The following is a 23,416-nucleotide window of genomic DNA, read 5'->3' on the forward strand; positions in this document are numbered from 1 at the left end:
TATTTTTCCACGGTACGTACGATTTCGGGGCGCTGCAACACCCCCAAAACACCTCCCAGACATACAAATTCAGTGAAGAATTCGGCCGTCCGATGGAGAAAATCACATTGGGCTACTTTTAACTGGCCATTGGGCTACTTTTCTTGCACAGACCTGGCATCCCTGATGGCTACAGAGGTAAACCTCGTTTCCCTGCACCTCATTTCTAGGAGATGCATGACAAATGAAAACAATATGTTTTGTGAAATCAGCTTAAAATATCAAACATGTATGTTATCCTCTAGACAGAATCATAGTCTGAAGCCCATACACTGCTTTAGTCTGTAGAAGGGCTCTGGGTTTTGGCAACTATAGCGTTGACTCGTTCAGACTGTAAATCTGGGCCAAAAATATTTAGGCTAAAGTTGTATATTGCATTTCAGGCGTAACATTTTTTGAGCTGTGATTCATGAAAATTTAGGCTTGTATGTGACCCATCTCAGGTGTGTGCAGTTTGCTTAATATGTGTTTGTTTTTGTTTTTTTAAACACAAATCTCTCTAGATTCATTTTATATTTAACTTTGCATTATGCTATTCATTTGAAGGGGAAACGACTAGTTGATACTGACACAGTGTGGCAGATCTAGTCAGTGCAACCCCTGTCTGACATTGACAATCTGTTTTTGAGGAGATGGGGAAGTAGGCCTAAAATTGAAAGAAGTAATACTGTGAGTCTGCTAAATGCATCCTATTTCTTCAAATTAAATCTGAAATCACAGCATGCCGGCTGTCTCTTAGAGATCACGTTGGCCCTTCACTTCCCAGCAGGGAGCTCACAGTTCCTGACATTCTCCATAAATTCCACGAAAAGGTCGCCTCATATTAAAATCCTTTCTTTTTTTCTTTTTTTCTATTTCTGTAGATGCCAGAACCTTTTCTTTTACTTGTGTTTTGTGTGAGTTTTTTATTTATTTGATTTTTTTGGCTACTCAGAGAATTTCAGAGAATTCTCATGCATGTTTTTATAAACAGATAGGTCCTTTTTATTTATACTGCATATAAATGTGTGTATATATATATATATATATATATATATATATATATATATATATATATATATATATATATATATATATATATATATATATATATATATATATATATATATATATATATATATATATATATATATATATATATATATATATATATATATATATACACACACACACACACACCTTGTACAACTGTCAGATAGCACAGACAATGTGCCACAAAAGAGCTGCAGTGATTTTTTTCCCCCTCACTACAGAAGGATAATTGCATTGTCAGAGCAGAAATAAATGCTATTTCTGCTTTAAAACCTCCCTCTTATTTGACTATGAGAGTTGTCTTATATGAACTGGTAATGCCCTATACCTGAAGCGCAAATAGTTCTCCTGCCTCTGTAAATGTTATCTGCCTGCTCATTGAATTCAGCCCTCTCAGCCCATCTGAAAATCCAAAGTGGAAGAAGCGTATTGCATTCTGTCCTTCTGAATTCTGACTTTATACTCCTGCAGGACCTGTTAGTTCACTAGCAAAATGCCTCGACACCGTTTGCCCAAAGGTTCTGCTTTGGAGCATTAATGGAGAGTTTGCTGCTGTCACATTTCTCATTCAGCTCTTGTGTGTGTGTGTGTTTGTTGAGGCTCTGGGGGATTATTTCCTCCGTCTCTCAGTGGCAGCATCCACAGCTGCTATGGTTGTGCTAATCACCTTGTTTGTAACTGTTATTAAAATCAGGCAGCCCTGCTGGAGCATGATACGGTATCGTTAGCACGCTGGGAGTCCACTGGGAGTCTTTCATATCTCTCAACAGCCTTAGATGTAAAATGGGATTCAGGCTTGACAAATGTTGTGTTCAGTCCTGAGGTCCCCAAATGCCAGGCTTCACTCTGTCAGTAGGCTGCTGATTGGCCAGTTAGTTGACTCTTTGATTGGCTGCTGCGTTTAATCTGTTCATGTATTTTTCAATGTAATTTTGTGTATAAAATGTAGGCCTACTATTTTGCATTTTGTTTGTAAATTGTTTGTAAACTATTTTATGAGCATTTAGTCATCCTTTTAATTTGCATGATTAATGATGCGGTTAAAAAAATTGTTTTGGGTTTTTTTTACTTTAAAACAGATAATTAAGCTTAGTTTAATACAGCACCATTTTCCATGCTTTGTTGTATGTAGGCCATCTAGAACATTCTCATACAAAACAAAAACAAGAAAATGGATTATTATGGAAAAACAGTAAAAATACTAGACATGGAGTTTGTACTTACTTGCTAGGTACCCTGGGAAATGTCATTACATTTTTAGGACTGTCAGTCAATTAAATATTTTAAATAATATGCTGATTAATTGATCAAATTTATGGCAAATAATCATACATACTGTATCAATATCTGCTTAGATAAAAAAAAATTAAACTACATACATTTTAAACTTATTTTTAGGATATGTATTAATTTTTCATTTTATGTAGATTATATTATATACACATATAATAAAAGTATATTCAATTGATTGAAGATAAAAAAAAATCTATCAATCGAGTCAATGCAATACTTTTTTTCCATTGCTCGTGTCAGATGATCATCTCTAGCTATCTTTTTTTTTCAGCATCTCACACCATGAGCACATTTTTACAACAGTGTGTCAAGATTAAAAACACATCTGCATCTCACTGTTTTTGAATATAAGAACACATTATGCTTATTGCTAATTCTTTGCTGCCTGCAGTGTGTTGTCTGTAACCCTGGTTCCCTGAGAACAGGGAACTCGCATTCTATCAAAGCGCTATGGGGAACGCCTCAGCTAGACTGATGACTGAAGCACCTGTAAAATCACGGCAATCCTATTGGCCAGCGAGAGGAGGCCAAAAAAACAACAGCTCTGCTATACTTAAAAAACTGAAATCTCTACAAAATAACTCACACTATTAGGAGGAGATATAAACAGCTCTTACCTGTATCCAACGAGCGGAAGCCTTTACCACTTTAATATTAAAAGAAGGCTGTATGATCTATGCTCCATGCTCTATTACTTCTGTTATTAAACAAAAGGCTTTAGCCAGACCATCCGAACAATGTTATCATCATTGGTCCAGTCCAGGTCCTGATGCTTAAAGGTCCCATGGCATGGCATTTTTCTATTATTTTATAATGTTTCCTGAGCTGTACTTATATTGTTAGTATGACTTTTACATCATAAAATGTCATAATTTAGAAATAAAAGGCATTTTTTCTATACTGCTGTTTGCCCTGTGGCTGAATGCCCTGCTTCAAGAGGCGTGTCTGCTGTGAGACTTCAGTAAAAACACCCACTGTTGTGATTGGCTGACATCTTTGCATTTTATATGAGCGGAGGGGGCGTGGTTTATCGAGGCACGAGCAGGCACGAGTCTGCCAGGGAGACGGATGGACCTGAGTTCACTTCACATCAGTTCTCAGCATGTCTGAACTGTTTTAGTTACAGCATATACTTTAGGTTATTAGTCTATTTCTAGTCGGAGGGACTGTCACTCATGTCAGAAAGTTAGTAACTTTAGTAAATTATGGATCAGCGCTGACTGGAGACGCGAACCGTTTAGAACGATTCAGTCCGATTTGGTGAACTGATTCGGTTCACTAAAAAGAACTGGTTCAAAAGAAAGATCGGACATCACTAATGTATCAGAGACTGAGCTCAGCGATTGCTAACAAAGTTATTTATAGTAACTACTGAGTTATGAGAGCGCTGTCAGTCAGCGCGAGTTTATTGTGTTTGTATCTGAGAGTTCTGAATAAACACGAGTCCCAGTCACACCGAGTCCTCTTCATCATTATTCTACCAACTTTGTAACACATGCAAAGTACCATTACAGCTGTCGAGATGAACGAGTTAAAAGTAAGTGTTGATAATAGCATTATTTTTAAAATAAAATAAAAGCGTCAGTGACGCGCGTTGAGTACACAGCGCAAACAAAGACACAACAGCAGTAATCGGATGTAATCCAGTTTATTGTGGGGCTAGGCTGGCTAGCCCGGATATGCTCAAGCTTACCCCCCTTCTGCTTAATCTCACGCCGCGTTTGGTGCCTCCGCTGTGGGCCAGATGCAGTACTGGGGGTCGGGGATGTTGGAGGCCGAGCTTCGGCGTGTGTGAGGTTTATCTCTGCTGATGTTGAGCAGAAACTCATGACTGTATGCACATTTTAGAACCGATAGACGCGACGAGGACGTACAAAAACACTGACTCACAAGATATAAAACACGAAAACACCGTTCTGTCTGGAGAGAGAGAAGCCGCATTGTGTGCACGAATAATAAATAATTAGCTACACATCAGAAATCACTGATCACAGATCAGAAGGAACTGAAAAAAGACTTCTGTTTTCATTTGTACATCCAAACACTGAGAAACTGCCAGCGTTCACTCGTTCACAAGCAATGATGCAATGATCTCTCGACGAGCGTTTGCATGGGCGTGCCAGATTCTCTGGGCGGAGGAAAGGGAGGAAACCGTGCCTGCTTGGACGTCAAACCAGGAGACTTCAGGATTGGCTAGTCTGGCCTGTCATTTTCTCAAAGGCAGAGAAAGACAGCCACAACTCGGTTTTACACCGATCAACATTTCTATCCACTTGGGGACAATATTCAGGCTAGGGGAACTCATATTAATGTTGAAAAACCTCATAAAATGAAAATTTCATGCCATGGGACCTTTAAAAAACGAAGAGGGGGAAGGCAGAAAAAAGAGGGTAGTTGTAACAACCCTCAGAGAGGGAAGCAATGTTATCTGCCTCTACCAGACCCAGACCACTGGTCGCATCTTTACTCTATTACCTCTCTAAGGTCTCTGTGACCTGCTCCTTGCCGGAGGTGGTGCTCGAGCAGCGATGCACCCTCTCTGGCCCTGCCTACAATCCTCGAATCGAGATGGGCCAGGACTCCCTGCCTATCTGGGTGCAGGCTCGGACCGGCACGGTATAAATGTTTTTAATGCAGCCGAGCACGCCTTTGCCTCTCTGAACTTTCCCACCACCGCCTCGACAGAGGCACCAAAAAGTTCAGAGTGTGAAACCGGGGCATCTAGGAGAAAGAACTTCTCTTTCTCCCCGATGCTCACCAGGGTCACCCACAGTGCCTCTCCGTGGCCACCATCGCCGCCATCGATCTGTTTGGTGGCCCGGAGAGCCAAATCTGTCGTGAAACTCAGCAACTCAGCAAACGCATCAGGAGAAAGACCCTTGCCCTGGTCCAAGTCCCTCAGCAGGTCTGCCTGGTAAGCCTGGAGCCCTGCCATTGTATGCAGTGCAGCCCCAGCCTGACCTACTGCTGCATATGCCCTGCAATTTTTGACGCAACATTGTATTCAGTGGTCTGGATGGCAGGGATGGAGCGCTTAGCGTCGATGCTTCCCCTACAGAGAGATAGCTTGCGAACATCTCACCAGTAGGAGGCATCGACACTGGCATAATTTGCATACTGATGGCGATGGATGTGTGCAGAATACAGGTTCTTCCTTGCCTTCTTGATCTCGGAATGGAGATCGGGAAGGAATGGAAGGCTCACCTGAGCTGGTTGTCTGTGGCCCAAGAGGAAACACTCGTAGAGCCTTCCACAAGCGGGTTCCTCCCTGCCACGACCGCCATGGTTGATCAAACCTTTCCGTGGCTCGCTCCATCACCTCCACCAGCTCCACATACGTGGGGCAGGGGGACTGAGCAGGGTCAGCCATTTCTGCATCCTCACCTGCTTCAGCCTCCTCCTGCTCATCTTGGCTAGAGGCCAACAGAGCACTGGCCGCTGGATCCGATGATGTAAGGGATAATACGTCATCCTCCAGCAGCACACCCTCGTCAGCCGCCGAGGGGCGTGAAAGATTCACTCTCTCCAACTCCTCAGCAAGCTCAAGCTGAGAGCCCGACAATCTCAGTCAACTCTCCGCCTCAGCGCCGAGCCGCCAGGCACAGCTGCCTGTCCTTCTTCCCTCGAGAAGAAGACAAACAAGAGAGGAGCGTCCTCGTCGGAAGATGCTCACAGTGCACGCAAACAGACCCCTCAAGGACTGAGCGTGCATGCTCTTCACCCAAACAGGACCCCCACAGTGTGAGTGTGAGTCCTCCGGTGTCAGAAATCTCTGACAAGGATCGGCACACTTTTGGAAATGCTTGTCACTTGCCATGATAATCAACGTGAACTAAAGTAAACTCAGTTTCTGAAGACGAAGAACATGACATGTTCTCTGGGCGACCCTTTTATACTTCCGGCTTGCACTAGTATGACGTCATGGTTGTCGCCGGCCAATAGGATTGCCATGATTTCACGCTGAGGCGTTCCCCATAGCGCTTCAGTGCAATGTGTGTTCCCTTTCAAAAGGGAATATTAAACACTACTAAATCTCCGACTTAATATTAATCTTGCACACACATGGTTAATCTCAGGGCAAAACATGCTGGGAAATAGAAATCCCCAGTTTCGGTTAAATTTAAGTTAAAAAGTACTATGTTAAATTAAAAGTTAAATTAAAAGAAACAAGTTAATAAAACTCAAAACAGTAAAACAATTTAGATTCCTTAAAATATGTCAGTTTTGAAAACTCAAAAGAAAAAGAAAGTTCTAAATACTAAATAGTAAATACCAATTATTTATTATGAGGGTTAGGGTTTACAGTGTGGTTTATTTAAACAACTTAGTTAAATATAGCTATTAATAATGTTGATCAGGCCATGTTTTAGTTAACTTAACCCCAACATGTGTATGAAGAGTGACAGTATCTCATCTCAGTATAATGATGGTGCATCTGTCCACATGTGGTTCAAATTAGGTCTTAGACCAAACTCGTCTCAATGATACAGAATTTTTTTTTTGCAACATGTAAAGACTCAAATGTAAAAAGAATTGCTAATGACTTGACGTACACAACTGTTTGTACAGTTTGAGGTTGGTTAGATTTTTTTAATATTTTTGAAAAAAGTCTTATGCTCACCATGGCTGCATTTATTTGATTATAAATGACTTTTTCATAAATACAACAAGATGACACCATGTGTAACATATTTCCATAGTTGTTGTTTTTTTTCTTCCTCCAGCTGTGGCAGTACCACTATAATTAAACTGATTAATTGTTCTGATTTATCATCTCAAGATTAACAATCCGACTCATTGAATCTGCAAAAAATGGTATGAGTCCTGTTAAATAGCTTGTCAAGGGTGATGGAAGATGCTTATCTCAACATGAAATCACTCCCCACTAAAACCAGAAGGAGAAGCAACCCAGTGTCATTACGCAGGAGGGAAGAGCAGCCGGCTGCCTTAAAAACATCACACATGGACTGCATGACATCGGAAGTTGCAGATGGAAGGCAGCAGCTGTGAACTGCAAACTCATTTAAAACTGTATTTTGTCATGGAGTATTATTTTCCTCCAAATAATTCAATTAATTAATACATCATGTGTATGCATTTATTCATTATTTGTGACAGTTTAAGTGTTGTGCCTTGTCTGCTTTTGCATTAGGGATTGATTGTTGCATGAGCTCTTTCATTGTTATAATCTAGTAGAGAGTATTGTTGCAGATGTAAACCAGACAAAGATTTTCACATTGTTAGATTGGTACTTAGAGGGCCAGTTCACGCAGTAATGGTAGTGTTAGATAAGGGTCTTTCATTAACCCCCATATTACCCAATTGAAATGCGGCGTGTCAGTAGCTCGACCTCACACCTCTGTGATTCATGAGTGCATTTGAGAGGAATAGTATTATAGAGAGGTCAAGGAGAGGTGTTGCCCTGGTTGTAATCCAGGTTTTTCAGAGAAGACTTTTTTTGACGTTCTAAATTTCCTAAAACGAGATATTGATGAAATCAAAAAATCATTTTGGAATAAACTGCCTCTGTAGTAGAATAGTATTCTATGGCCTGAGGACATGACACCAACACTAGTGCTAAACATGGAGATTAGCTATTTGAATTCAGCCGCTTTGCACTATAGCCTTTTTTTTTTTTTTACTATTTCATTACATTAATTATGATTTATTTCATTTAATTTAGTTTCTGAACTATTATGATGTAAGAATTTTTGGAAATGTTTAAATCTTTACGTTCATGCCTAAAAGCTTTGCTCTAATTCTAAGACAGCAAGAAATAATAAAGTGATTGTTATTAATTTGGCTGAAAAGCACCATATGATATACTCTAAAATAAATGGTGCTATATAGCACTAAAAGTGGTTATTTGGCTCGTAATCATGGGGGAACCACTTTATGTGCTGTATAGCACCAAATCTTGGTGCTTCGGTGGTTCTTCAGCGGTTCTTCACCGGTTCTTTAAATGACTGAGGTGCTATATAGCACTGCTACCATATACAGAACCTGTTAAGATATGGTGCTATATAGCACCAAAAGCTGTTCCCCTATGATTACGAGCCAAGAACCACTTTTAGTGCCATATAGCACAATTTTTTTAGAGGGTATGCTCAAATGTTTGGTTCCAACGAGAGTGTGATTTTAATTGTTTGATGTTCATTTCACACTGTTTAGGTAGGTTGTGAAATGTACCATTCACAGCTTCTTATGTTGTAGTTTGAGGCATATACACACTCCAGATTGTTTAAACACTAAAATCATCTGGTGCATGCTTGTGAACACAGTGATTTAGCAAGCACATTCTGAACATCAGGCATCATTCAACAGCATATTATTAGCTACAGTGGTATTCTTCCACATTTTGTTATTATATCTGGTTTTATTTATTTTTAATATATTGTGCATTTTATGCCTGTTATATATTTTATTACTTTTCTTTTCAGAACATTTCAAGACCTTTCCAAGCAGACAGAGCTTAGCTACGGAACGGTGAGAGAGTCTGCTGTGTTCGAGTATTTCAGGGTGAAGGGCACGAACCCCCTGGAGCAAGACAGCACATTCGCTGAGCTGTGGAGAACTATCAATAAAAATCAGGGACAGGACAACTCTGTGATCTCTCCTGCTGAAGGCATCCGCAAGGTATCAGACATTCACAGTCCTGTTACTTACAGATGATGTAAAGATTCCACATATGTTACCCAATCCAAGGGTTTTCAAAATTCCTGATGCCAACAACCCCTAAATATCAAGGCATCTATGTATTTTCATATGTACAGACCCAATAAATAAAAAAAATTATAATGTTGCAAAATATTTCTATTTCAGATAAATTATGTAAAAAATATGCATCACAGTTTCCACAATGAAAATGAAGAAATGTTTTTTGAGCACCAAATCAGCTTGTTAGAATATTTTCTGAAGGATCATGTGACTGAAGATTGACTGGAGTAATGATGCTGAAAATTCAGCTCTGTCATCAAAGGGATAAATAAATTAAAATATATTCAAATAGAAATCACTTCAACTAATTATAATAATATTTCACAATATAACTGTGTTCACTCTATCGTATGGTAAAATAAATCCAGCCTTGAGAGATTTCTTTCAAAAACATCTAAAAAAATCTCACTGACCTTAAACTTTTGAACTGTAGTGTATATTGTAAAAAAAAAAAAAAAAAAAAAACTAAGTCTGCTATTATAAACATACCCGTTTTCAAAGACATAAAATATATAAACAATACATTTACATGCAAATTTGTTTTTCTTACTGTCAGAAAGATATAAAAGAAAGGCATATACTGAACATATACACCGATCAGGCATAACATTATGACAGGTGATGTGAATAACACTGATTATCTCTTCATCACGGCACCTGTTAGTGGGTGGAATATATTAGCCAGCAAGCAAACACTTTGTCATCAAAGTTGATGTGTTAGAAGCAGGAAAAATTGGGCAAGCGTAAGGATTTGAGTGAGTTTGACAAGAGCCAAATTGTGATGGTTAGACGATTGGGTCAGAGCATCTCCAAAACTGCAGCTCTTGTGGGGTGTTCCTGGTCTGCAGTGGTCAGTATCTATCAAAAGTGGTCCAAGGAAGGAACAGTGGTGAACCGGCGACAGGGTCATGGGAGGTCAAGGCTCATTAATGCACGTGGGGAACGAAGGCTGGCCCGCGTGGTTCAATCAAAAAGACGAGCTACTGTAGCTCAAATTGCTCAAGAAGTTAATGCTGGTTCTGATATAAAGGTGTCAGAATGCACAGTGCATCGCAGTTTGTTGCATATGGTGCTGCATAGCCGCAGACCAGTCAGGGTGCCCATGCTGACCCCTGTCTACCGTCGAAAGCACCAACATCAGTGAGCATCAGAATTCGACCACGGAGAAATGGAAGAAGGTGGCCTGGTCGGATGAATCACGTTTTCTTTTACATCATGTGGATGGTCGGTTGCGTGTGCGTTGCTTACCCGGGGAACACATGGCACCAGGATGCACTATGGGAAGAAGGCATCTCGCAACTTACAGAACTTAAAGTATCTGCTTCTAACATCTTGGTGCCTGATACCAAAGCACATCTTCAGGGGTCTAGTGGAGTCCATGCCTCGATGCCAGCAAAAGGTGGACCAACACAATAATAGGATAGGTCAAAAATAGGTCATAATGTTATGCCTGATAACTATATATATATATATATATATATATATATATATATATATATATATATATATATATATATATATATATATATATATATATATATATATATATATATATATATATATATATATATATATATATATATATATATATATATATATATATATATATATATATTCTTAACAGTAGATTTAGTCATTTGATACATTTGAGAAAACCACTGGATTAATCATTTCAACTAACCAGGTAAAAATTGCATGTCTCCATATATGTTCAGTTATTGTATATCTGCATGGACAACACCTGAAACAGAGAATAAGCTATTATTAAACTGGAACTGCTCAGTCCTTTCAAATAAGCACCAGCCCTGTTTGACGGGGTGAAGAGCTGTCCGTGGTGCTGAATTTGGCTGTGTGGTAATTGGTAAGAACTGTCAGTGGTGCTGAAGTTTTGTGCTGGCAAGAGCTTTATTGTGCACTACCATGTGCCTGATGCTGGCTGGCAATCGGTGGTTCTTTGTATTCCAAAGCATGTATCACAGAACACAGAAGGAGCAATCAGCAAAATGCAGTCTGTTTAGGTTCGTAACAGAATGATTCTGGCATCTTGCATCATTAAAGAGAGAAAAGGAAATGTAGCATACAAGTCTGACAGAAAGCATGAGAAAACAGCTTAAGCGTATCAAGATAAATATTCATGGCTCAGACAATGTAATATCCCACCATATTGTGTGAGCCATAAAAATTACAATTCATATGCTGCTGAATCCATTCATGTATTTATGCTTGTTTGGTAAAACTTTCAAAGTCACTTTGTATATAAACTGTTGCAGATGCAAAGAGAATCTTTAAGACACTTGATATCCACATCAAACCCTTTGATAAAACTTCAAAAAATTGCAGCTATTAAATTTCACAGCTCGTCTTATTGTTACATAGAGCACATATCCACTGGCATGCTTTTCACAGGAGACATTACCAAAACCATGAATCTCTTTATGAGAGCTTTTTTATAACTGGCTATTAAGCTAACAATTCAGCAGGCTCAGAATTGATTTCTTAAGCAGAATAATGAAAAGAGATAAGACACGGAGAAATAGAGGCCTGTATGTCTGCACCCCCACACTTTGGATGGTGTTGAATAATGCTATTGTCAGGCCATCCTGCTGAGGTGTTTAACTCCCAGTAATTGTCCAACAGATTCGTATTTCTTCAACTATTTTGTCCCTAAAACAATAATTATCTTACAGTAACACATTTCACACCGTCACTAGTTTAATGTGCTCTTTAACAATGTTCAGTATATACACATGCATCACAGGATAATTTTTGCCATTTTTTATATTGATTTGTTTTCCTGAAATATCATGAAAATTGTATGTGGTGGAAATGAGGCCACTACCAAGGGACAGTTTAGCAAAGCCGAAAGCAAAATAAAAATTAAAAGTGATTCCAACGATATTGTTTCCCTGGTCCATTATCTTTATCTTTAACATCAATAGATTGAACAGGCATTTATTCAGCAAGGATGCATTAAATTGATCAAAAGTGAAAGTAAAACATTTATAATGTTACAATAGATTTCTGTTTTTAATAAATCTTGTTCTTTTGAACTTTCTATTCATCAGAACTAATTAATGTGACCGTATAATGAAACCAAAAGTTGTTTAAATACATAAACGTACTCATAGAAACTCATAGAAACCCGATGAACAACTGGTTTAGTTATTCTTACTGCATGTCTGTGTCCCTTCATCCTGTCTATTAGAGGTTATTGTCTTTGTTTAACTAATGCACACTCTCCAAACTGGAGACTTGTATAGCTTAGATTGATTTGATATCAATGCTTTAATAGGTTGAGAGTATGAAAATCCTACTTATAGATGTACATTTGAAAGACAAACTGTAGATATTTCAGGCAGTGACGGGTATTTGTAGTACTTTACTAAGATATAGGGAAAATGTAATATTTATATGGAAGAGCCAGGGGACATCCATTTCTTTCCCCTTTGTACTTGTCATATGAAGGTTTGTCATAACTGTGTGGCTGCGATAGAGTCTAAAAGAGACAGAGAGGAAAGCGGATGCTTGTACTGCTTGTATTTAATGTGTGTGTGTGTGTGTGTGGGGGGTCTCGTTGGAACCATTTTCCCTAGAGAGAGAGAGTGTGTGCTAATCTCTTGAAAAAGAAAGCGGGGGTGGCTAGTTTCCAGAGAAGAAACTAGTTCAAAGCCATCTCATGACGTTCAGTGAAAAATAAATAAAATCTTTCATTTTCAATGATGTCTGTGACCTGTCTGACAAGAACTGAGCGACTGAAAGGAGAAGCTCTCCATCTCAGGATAACCTCAGGCCGTGTTTCAGTTACTGTTATCAAAACCACAAAAACGTGCCACGATGTTCTGCCATAAATGGGCAAATGAAACACTGTACCGTGTGTGTGTGTGGTTTCTCTCAGGTGAAGCGGGATCCGTATGCCTTCCTGTGGGACTTGGCGGTGTTAGAGTATGCAGCTCTGACAGATGATGATTGTACGCTGGTGGTCACAGGAAACAGCATGAGCAGCAAAGGATATGGCCTGGCCCTGCAGCACGGCAGCCCCTACAGAGATCTCTTCTCGCAGAAGTGAGCGCTTCCTTTCAGAGTGTCTATATGCAATATGATCACGAAGAGTGATTTAAGTCATTAAACTAGCTGAAGGATAGACGCCATTGTTTCAATCTTTTCAAGTCAATATCACAAAACTCGCAAACATCACAGTGGCTGACTGTGATGGATTGTTTCCCTTTTTCTTTCATCATCTGTCCTTTCTCTCGTTTACATTACATTTATTTCTTTGGCAGACGCCGTCTTGCCGGAGAACCCATGAATCGTTGATTCACCAGTTACTGCTCTTGGTAGCATTTATCTTCATTCCCACCCATGCTTTCTTCTCTCCACTGGCTTTAAAGCACCTCACCCTGCAGCCCTTCATTTGTTTGACTATAATTTGCATTCATATTTTCAGCTCATACCGACACTCTGCTCACATACTAATTCGCTTTAGGGAGGTAAGCTTTCCAGCAATTAATAATGCACATATCAGTCCAACATCAAGGCCACGAAATGCATTTTCATAAAGGAGCCTCTACAATCACCTGCCAGTCTGTTATGGGGAATTAGAATCAAACACTTTTTAAATGAATACCCAGGACGATTGCAGTTGAACAGACTTTATTTTTCAACCTTTGACATCTTTTCTATCAATAGTTATTGACCTTTTGCTCTGGATTCTTTACAAATACATTCTCTTTCTGAACGTCTGCTGCATTGAAATTAATAACTACGAAGAAAACTTGTTAATGAATAAAGAGAAAGCAAAGACTGTAATAGAAAACCAAATGTTCATAGCCACTGCTGAAGTGATTTTTTATTTTTTATTTCAGTGATTTGCGAAGTTTGTTAACACTATTTAAGGACCTTGTATCTCTGCCTTTTATTTGAAGAGATAATTGCTTTGTTTTTGTTTTTACATTTCAAAACCAGCACTACTATTTTTCCATCATTTGTTTCCAGAGATGTATAGTAACGAAGTAGAACTACTTCACTACTGTACTTAAGTACTAAAAGGCAGTATCTGTACTTTACTAGAGTATTATTTTTTTCTCCTACTTCCACTTTTACTTCAGTACATATTTTCGATGAGTTTAATACTTTTACTCCGATATTTTTTTTATGTGCTGCATCGTTACTCGTTACAATTATAAAAATGTTATGAATCATTCCATTCCAAACCCACATTACCGCGCATGAGAGAGAGAGAGAGCGCGCGAGAGTGCGAGAGAGAGACAGAGCGCGAGAGAGAGCCCCGCAAGCGCGCTTTCACTGTCTTTAAAACAACACGAGGGTCTTACGCTCAAATTGCTCTCTATTTGTTTACATAGTTAATGTGCACTGTGAAGTAACATATACAAACAATGAACAGCTGTATTTTTATTAACTAAGATTAACAAAGATTAATAAATACAGTAACATATGTATTGATCATGGTTAGTTCATGTTAGTTATTAGCAGGCACGTGCAGAGGGGGGGGGCTTTGGGTGCTCGAGCCCCTGCCCTTTTTCAAAATGAATGAAAAGTGCCCCTCTCAGACAAATATCAATGATAATATCGTGGTCAATAAAACTAAATAAATGTGATTATTATAACATGACATTGATGACAATGTATACAATAGTAACGAACGGCTCAAAAGTCGGACAATTTCTGTTGAGGCGTTGCCATAACGCGTTGCTATGGGTTGCGTGCGTTTTGATTGACAGCTGATTTTCCTCTGTTCGGAAGCGGCTCTCGAGCCAAATATGGTCCTTTCAGAGAGTATGTGGCCTTACGGGAAAAATGTAAACCAATATTTTTTTTCAACCATAATCAGAGCTAATGTGTTGATTTAATTACAAATCTATATATTATATATTTTAAAGTATTACACAATTCACCAATGCCCGTTTGTCATGTATATACACCAACCAATCTGGCAAAGCAAGTTCAAATTCCATTGGGCATGTGAAGTGGAGCGGTAATTTTCTGTTCTTATTCATAAATCGGTTGAAAACTACATGGACAGACGAACTAACGTTTCGGGCTTTCGGTAGGGTGCGCGCGTGTACCGAACGGTTATGAATGTAATCTATAACAGTTAACAGTCGGCTTGTTTAAAGCGCGGAACACACTTCAATCCGAGTTCCCACACGAACATATTAAGTATTCAGTCCATTTTATCACGAAATTCAAACGATAAATGCCGTTTTAAAGCTCTATTATGTGACGTGACAGATAGACGCGTATCAGTTCAACTTCAAGAGGCAGCGCGCGGCGCGCGAGTGAACGCGATCATCTCTTCCTAAAGAAATGAATATATCTAAAGGTATGTTGAGGATACATTACAACTTACTGAAACGTATCATATGTTGTGTAATCGCTCCATCGGTGTTTCAACCGCGGAAAGACAATAAAACAGCTTGTAAACAAACAATGTCATGTAGAATCACATTTACCTCAGAAGTCATTCAGTGTCCACAGCTGTGAGTTCACTAGAGAGATTAACTCTTTCACTGAATACATGCACTATATTAGCCTATATATTCGTTATATTAGCCTATATATATTCATTATATACCACTTAGCCTCTTAGTGATGTCTTGTTTATTTAATGCATGTTTAAATAAACCTGTCATGAAAATTACAGCCACTAAATGATTATATTTCAACAAATAAATCAAAAAATAATAATAATTAGATTTACATATTAATGCAAAAACTGCTTTATGTGAAGCTTATGAGTGTTGATTATTATATCTAAAAATAAATAGCAAATGAATTTAGGCTAATAGTTTGGGCTCTGTTGTTAATCTTTAATAGCAATATGTAAGGGCTCCCTATATAGTTTACAGCATTATCTTTAAGAAACTTTTAGTTATAATTGAATTCATTTAAGGACAGACAATTTTTTTTTTATTAAACCACTGTTGAATAAAAATTAATAAAACGCAATTTTGTAAAACGTGACTTCAAAACCGAGATACGTACCGAACCGTCAGTTTTGTGTACCGTTACACCCCTAATATATATATATATATTTACATATTGCCCCTTTTTTACATTTGAGCCCCTGCCTCTGAAGAACTCTCTGCACGGCCCTGGTTATTAGTCTACATTAACTAATGTAATGTTAACAAATCAAACCATATTGTAAAGTGTTACAAACAAATCATTTACTCAGAACACCTCTTGAAATGAGAATATAAGTGTGCTTACCCCATTTTTTTTTAGTAAGAGTGGTTATAGTAAGATTTAATCTTAATAAACTACAGTATTTTCAGGTTATTTATATGACAAAGGTAGAAAAATTACCTACCAACATTGTGATTGTCCTTTAGCTTAATCATTTGAAATAATAAAAACAATATAATGTTCAAACTTTTGACTACTTTCTTTAATAACTACATAACACAATACTTGTACTTTTACTTTCAGTACTTGAGTAGTACATTTTAAAATAAACTACTTGCAATACTTAAGTACAAAAAATGTTGAATACTTTAGTACTTCTACTTAAGTGTGGTGCTTAAAGAGCACTTCAACTTCTACTCAAGTCACTTTTTTGATAAGGAACTTGTACTTTTACTCAAGTATGTGTCTCTAGTACTTTATACATCTCTGTTTGTTTCTTGGTCATTTTCCTTGACCACTGAATGTAATATTCGCCTCGTTATCCCCTTTCAGTCAGATGTGCAGTATATTGTTCAGAGCTTCATTTTCTGTCCTTTTGCTAATACATTTTTCTAAAAGCAATATAACAGGCAAAATTAAAGCAATGACAGATTAATTCCACGATCCTCATAACAAGACACTTCCCTTTTCTCTTCAGGATCCTTGACCTTCAGGAGAAAGGAGACCTTGACATTCTAAAGCAGAAGTGGTGGCCTCGGAAAGGTCGCTGCGACTTGGACAAACACGCAGAGCCTCAGCCGGAGGGCCGTGCCCTGAGACTGCACAGCTTCGCTGGGGTCTTCTGCATCCTAGCAGCGGGGCTGCTGCTGGCCTGCCTGGTGGCCGCTCTGGAGTCTTGGTGGAACGGGCCACGCTGCCAACGGGCACAGCCCAAAGAGGTGACCCCGCAGGCGGCCAAACTACGGCCAACCCCTGCCCACCGCGCCCAGGACTATACAGCCACTGCCACACTCTACTTTATGGATCCAGATGCCACTGACGCAAGCCCCGATTTAGTCGAGCTCCAGTACACCCAGCTATAGGTGTGATCATCAAGAACTTACTGCCTCCCATTTGCTGAAGTGTTGCCAAAGAAAAGGCAAGAGGGAAGGGTGAAGGGGGAGGGAGTCACAAAAAAAACACAAAACACCTAAGACAAAAACAGATGAATTCATTGATTACTTAAAGGGATAGTTCACCCAATTTTGAAAGCTCACTCATGATTTACTCACCCTTATGTCGTTCCAAACCTGTATGACTTACTTTCTTCCATGCAACACAAAAGATACTGTGGAGATTTTTTTTTAAGTCAGGATGAAATTATAATTCACCCTATATATTTATTTTTAAATGAATGTTGTTGATCTTATTTTAAACGATAAGCGAAAAGACTGAATGCTTCTCCAGAGAGGAATCCTGCTGTGCTGCTGTGTGTATAATAAGCAGATTGTATGTGCGTTGTTCACCCGCCTATGGGTGCATATTACTAACACGCCCTTTAAATAACACACCAAAATACTGAGCTATTGAACAATAAATGTGTTTCTGGTGTATGATAGGGCCCATAATGGTTGATCAAATTATGTCAGACTTCTGTCTGATGATGTATGCTGGACTTTTCCAAACATTTAGTCCGCTCGCATTCATCTGCCTCCAGTTTTTAGTGCAACGTCCACATCTCAAAATATTTAAGGAGAAGATCCAACTCTATGTATGTTCTACAAGACCCCCCCCCCCCCTTTTTTTCCATTAAACATATTTTATTGGACTGTCCCGCTTTTGATGCAAGTAGACAACATTTGAAAAGGTTTCAGAATTTTTATCATATATAACTGTAAAACATTTTATATAATCTTAACTGCTATATTTTTCTTTTTGTATTCATACAGCTCTTGTATTTTTGCCTCAGATACTGGCAGGGCATTAGAAAATCTATATTACTACAACTACTTATCAAAATCCAGTTGTCTAAGTCAATGGGATCCAAAACTTTCATCCTCTAAAAAGAACATTAAAGTAGAAATTAATCCATATGATTCAACCACAAATGTCATGCTGTTTGGTCACAAGATGTGCAAAAACCAATGAGGATTGATGTTATTTTATATCTTATGTTGCCGTATTGTTGAATACTTTCACGCTACTTGTCGATGTCCATTTTGGAGCTTGAAATTTGGGGTCCCATTGACTTTATAATGGATTGAAACTGCTAAGATGTCCTTCAAAATATTTTCTTTTGTGTTCCACAAAAAAAAGGAAAATCATACGAGCTTGGAACCATTATCACAGAATCTCTTTAAGTGGATATGATAGCTTTTGTAGTCAAATCCATTAGCTCTTTGTTATAGGCAACTACTAATATAGATCTATTCATTAAAATGATGTTTCCAAGTAACTTTCTGCAAACAAACATCCCAATTCTTCTGCTGCTTCAGCTAGGTTGTTAGGCTAAGGTTGTACCTGGATCCCTAAACTAAAGTGTGTGCAATGAGAAAGCCAGTGACTTATTGACTTTTGTTCAAATGTTCTGCAGTTACTCTTCCATCCTTGTCTCCTCTCCTTCTCTCCTTTCCCTTTGGTGATATCTTGAGCCATGGCAAGCACGTTGGCGAGAGCAACAGCTCATAAACCACATATTACAGTTCAGGAATGTTGATTGCCAATAACGTAATATTAAATTTTGCAGACATCGTTGAATAATAGCCATCAGACGTCTGTATTATGACTACCATTTGTCAACTGCTTGAAATTTGACTGGATTTGAATTAATAACACATAAAGAGATAAGAACTTTTATAGCTTTCAGACTATATTGCTTTCACCGACTCCTTGTTCTCGCTTTAAGGTGTTCTGCCTGCCATATGCCTGTACAATTTGAGTGTTTCTTTTATGTATGGTTTTGTTTGCTTTATGATACACACTGTACGAAGGGAGTGATTGGAGCGCTGGCAAGCAATAAGAACCACACAATAACCAACTTTACACATTTTACGTTTTATATCCTTCTCTGTGTCTTCTTATTGCAATTATATGCCAATGTCCAGGCAGTCACAGGTTCTCTATGGTCTCATACAGGACACTAAGGGCTGCACTCTGGAGATGGCGTCTGGCTCATTGGCATATAATGAAATTGCAACTGCTGCAGGATGCGCACGGGACGTTTGGCCAGAGAGAGAAAGAGACTGGGAAGACACGCAGGCTTTTTACACAGGTCAGCCGAGACCTGAGCAGGGATACCTGTCAGTGGGGTGAACAGGGTTTGAGAATATGAAGTCATTTAGAGGAAGGACATGCGTTCTCCTAGAGCGGGTTATCAGTCAGATTATTATACAGTATATATGGATGTGGGTGGTGAGGTAATTATGACTCACTCATGTATAGAGAACTAACTGATGACAGAGACCCAGGCAGAGTCAGAGAAGTTAATTCATCCATATTGTGTGGATTGATAAATGCATTATGTTTAGAGACTGATTGTTTTATTCCTGGAATCTGTTTGCCAAAGCAGCACTAACAGGAATCCCACTGTGTGCCTCTCCATTTCGCTCCACATTCTCATCCAATTCATCATCTGTTGTCATCCATCAGATCACCCAATCAGTGGCCACACCGATGTCCCAAAATATTGCAATCTGGAATCCAAAAAGAGATTGGCCTCCAGTTGTGTTGTTTGTCACGGCTGTAAGTGCCCCAAATGGGGTGTATTTTAATGGCAAATTAATGCATTTTTAATTAGAGACACATTCAGACTTTCTAGTAGAGCTTCATGAGCTCTACAGTAATTATCTCCTCATTGATCTTATTACTCAGAAACGTAGTCTCATAATGTGACACCTCTAATTACCCATAAATGGTACAAAACTGTAGACTATCGACCTCTGCAATTGAGCTAAAGGGCTGGTTCACCCAAAAGTGAAAATTCAGTTACTCTGTCATGTTATGTTCTAAACCTGTATGAATTTCTTTCTTAGAAACACATAAGAAGACATTATATAACATGTTTTGTCCATATAATAAAAACATGTTGGACCCCATTGACATTTCTAAGGGAGTAGGAAAGTCATACAGGTTTGGAATGACAAGAGGGTGAGTAAACGATGAGTGATTTTCATTTTGCAGTGAGCAATCCCATTGAAATGGAAAGGATGCATTACTGAACTGACTTGTACTAAACAGAGAAGAAGAACAGTGATTAACAGAGTAGCCCTGGATGGAACGGTTATCAGCGTTTACTGAAAGCTTCATAGCATCAAGTCCACCCTCCTTACTTTCTTACGGAGGATGCATGGCAGGAGAATTAAATGACTATCAGAACTATGTGGAAAAAAATGCAAGCAGTTAGCAGCCTGTTAATGTTGGCTTGATTCTTTCATTAAGTGGCACGCCATGGCATCACTGGCGTGTGACCAAAGCTATTTCACGGCAGTGCGTATCAAAGAATGAAGAAATACCCCTTTCATGGCTCCTCCGGAATAAGCTTGAAACATTGAAGCGCCAAGGCTTGTGTTTGCAATTCAATTTATGGCCCATGTTTCCCAGCACACACTCTCATTTGCATCATTGATTTCTTTCATTTCGTAACTTTTCGGATATGAAGCTGTTTTAGCATTCAGACCTTTTGCCTGCTGGAGCGGGTGGGAGAGGAGATGGATTTTATTTTATTTTTATGAGATTATTCTGTGCTGTCAGTAGTACGTTGTGTAATTGTTATCATTAATCAGAGCTGATGTGATTGTTGTAGCCCTTGGTAAACACCTTCTGCTGTTTTCTGAAAGATTGCATGCACTTCCATGTTCCTTTCATTCACATCTGTTTTGGCTTCAATATCCCTTCGCTTTTTGCTTGTCATTTCTCATTTTCTTTCCGCCTTCCACCCCACAAATCAATTCCCACCTTTTCATCTTTCCTTCACCTCAGACTCGGTCTCAATTGCCCTGTTTCTTTGTCATTCCCAGGACAAAGAGATGGATCTGGAGCAGGTTCACCAGCGTTTGAGTGGGCTGATGGAGGACGATCTGGTGCACAAGCAGCTGCCAGGTCAGTCTCTGGAGATCTCTGCCCTGGACATGGGCAGCATGCGGCCACAGCAGAGCTCCCAGGAAACCATGAGAGATTTCCCCCCTGGGGGCCTGTCCGTGACTTCGTTCCTCCAGGAGGGTCCTGGGGTCGGCCGCGTGCCCGGACGGAGCCTCCCCCTCCCTCTCAGCAGTTCCACTCTGCCGCCCTCCATGCGCTGCAAACACCGGGCGCCCAACGGAGGCCTTTTCCGCCAGAGCCCCGTAAAGACACCTATGCCCATCTCTTACCAGGCAGTGCCCGGGGGACCCATCCCAGAAGCCATTGATCCAAGCCATGGGACCTCTATTTGAGCCAACCTGTCAGAGTGTTCTAAAGACTGCCAACCAGCCATTCATAAAAACTGAGTTTGGACCAGGTCTGGTTGCATTTATACAATTACATACATACAAACAGATACGGAGATCTCTTCTTTTTTTTTTTTCAAGTACAGATACATATGACTGTGAGACACTGAATATCTTTGCCTGTACATATTTGTATATAATGACAGACAGCAGTGAAGTCAAAGTGTATTTTGAATATCCATGATTTTTTGAAGTTGAGTTTAAAAGAAGTAATTACATAAAATACAGACTGTTTGAATGGCTTTGTAAATTTTGTTCTAAAATAAAAATGAGAATTCCTTGTGGATGTTTTCTAAGTGCCACGTTTAAAGATTTTTTTATTTGAATATTAGAAAACAACTGAAAGAAAAACATCTGCAAATCTTTTGATCATATTTCTTTAATATAAAAGAAGCTTTAAAGAGTTAGTTCACTTCAAAATAAGAATTTCCTTATATTTTACTCCCCATCTCATCCAATATGTTCATGTCTTTCTTTCTTCAGTCGATTTATTTTTTGAGGAAAACATTCCAGGATTCTTCTCCATATAATCGACTTCAATGCCAACCAATGGGTTGAAGGTCCAAATCAATGCAGTTTCAAAGGGCTTTGAATGGCTTCAGAGGGCTCTGCATTATCCCAGCTGAGGAAAAGGGTCTTATCAAGCGAATCATTTAAAAAAATGTATATACTTTTTGACCTCAAATGCGCACTTCGTGTTGTGCTTCTTCACGATGTATGATGTCATCACGTCGGAAAGGTCACATCGGTGACATAGGTGAAAGTACGACCCAGTGCCGTAAAACTCCATCTCATGTTCTCCTCCAATTTTAAAATTGTCCGACATCATTGTTTTACCTTTATTTTTGTAAAGGGCATTTGATTTAGTCTTTGTATATTCGTTTTAACACTGGGTCGGTACTTCCACCTACGTGACCTTTCCGACGTGATGACGTCATACGTGATGAAGTCACGCATTTGAGGATAAAAAGTGTATACTTTTTTTTTTTTTTTTATGACCGATGGTTTTGCTAGATAAGACCCTGAGATTCCTCAGCTGGGATCGTGCAGAGCCCTCTGAAGCCCTTCGAAACAGCATTGATTTGGATCCTTAACCCGTTGGTTGCCATTAAAGTGAGGAGAAAAATCCTGGAATGTTTTCCTCAAAAAAAAAAAAAAATTTGACTGAAGAAAGAAAGACATGAACATCTTGGATGATATTGGGGTGAGTAAATTATAAGGAAATTTATATTTTGAAGTGAACTAACCATTTAAAAGAAACTAATCAGTGAAACTGCAGGTTTGTGGAGGCATCGTTCACGTAACGTCTGATACCGGGGAACAAAGTTTTAGTAGAAGCTCTTCATGCTCTTAGAGTATGTATGAAGACTGAAGCTTCCTTTGACAGCCAAGCATACAAAATCATCTGTAGACTACAGAGTACAAGACGCTCGCCTTCAATATCAAATGCATTTTAAAAGGGAAGCATATGTACATTTTATGTACCTGAAGTTCTGCATTCTCAAATATAATGGTTGCATTCAAGTCTATTTAGAGTGTACTCTAAATACAAAAATGAGAGAGAAATATAAATATATCAATATCAACTATGTTGCTTCTCTTTAGTAGAAAAATTGAAGGATATATAAAAAATCTTTCTTTATTCTGTTCCTGAAACCAGTATGGTAATGATTTTAATATGTTGAAGGAATATCACAGTGGTATTTTGAGATTCTTTTGGTTTAAAA

General features: G+C 38.9%; 1 protein-coding gene across 2 annotated transcripts in view; it reads left to right on the top strand.

The window, feature by feature from the left end:
- The window catches only part of grid1a (glutamate receptor, ionotropic, delta 1a), a gene marked incomplete at its 3' end in the record, with an annotated part of 383,513 nt that extends 361,526 nt beyond the window's left edge, over positions 1–21,987 (top strand). The window contains exons 13-17 of one of the 2 annotated variants that reach the window (XM_079832713.1): positions 8,805–9,000; positions 12,977–13,143; positions 16,925–17,165; positions 19,342–19,477; positions 21,222–21,610. In XM_079832713.1, coding sequence (XP_079688839.1) covers positions 8,805–9,000; positions 12,977–13,143; positions 16,925–17,165; positions 19,342–19,477; positions 21,222–21,610 — 1,129 coding nt within the window. Of the gene's footprint in view, positions 1–8,804; positions 9,001–12,976; positions 13,144–16,924; positions 17,166–19,341; positions 19,478–21,221 lie in introns of both variants that reach the window. The other variant, XM_079832712.1, reaches the window with a different exon arrangement.
- Between the last annotated feature and the right edge of the window lie 1,429 nt (positions 21,988–23,416).

Source organism: Gobio gobio (genome assembly GCF_949357685.1).
Source record: "Gobio gobio genome assembly, chromosome: 13".
NCBI classification, from domain to species: Eukaryota; Metazoa; Chordata; class Actinopteri; order Cypriniformes; family Gobionidae; genus Gobio; species Gobio gobio.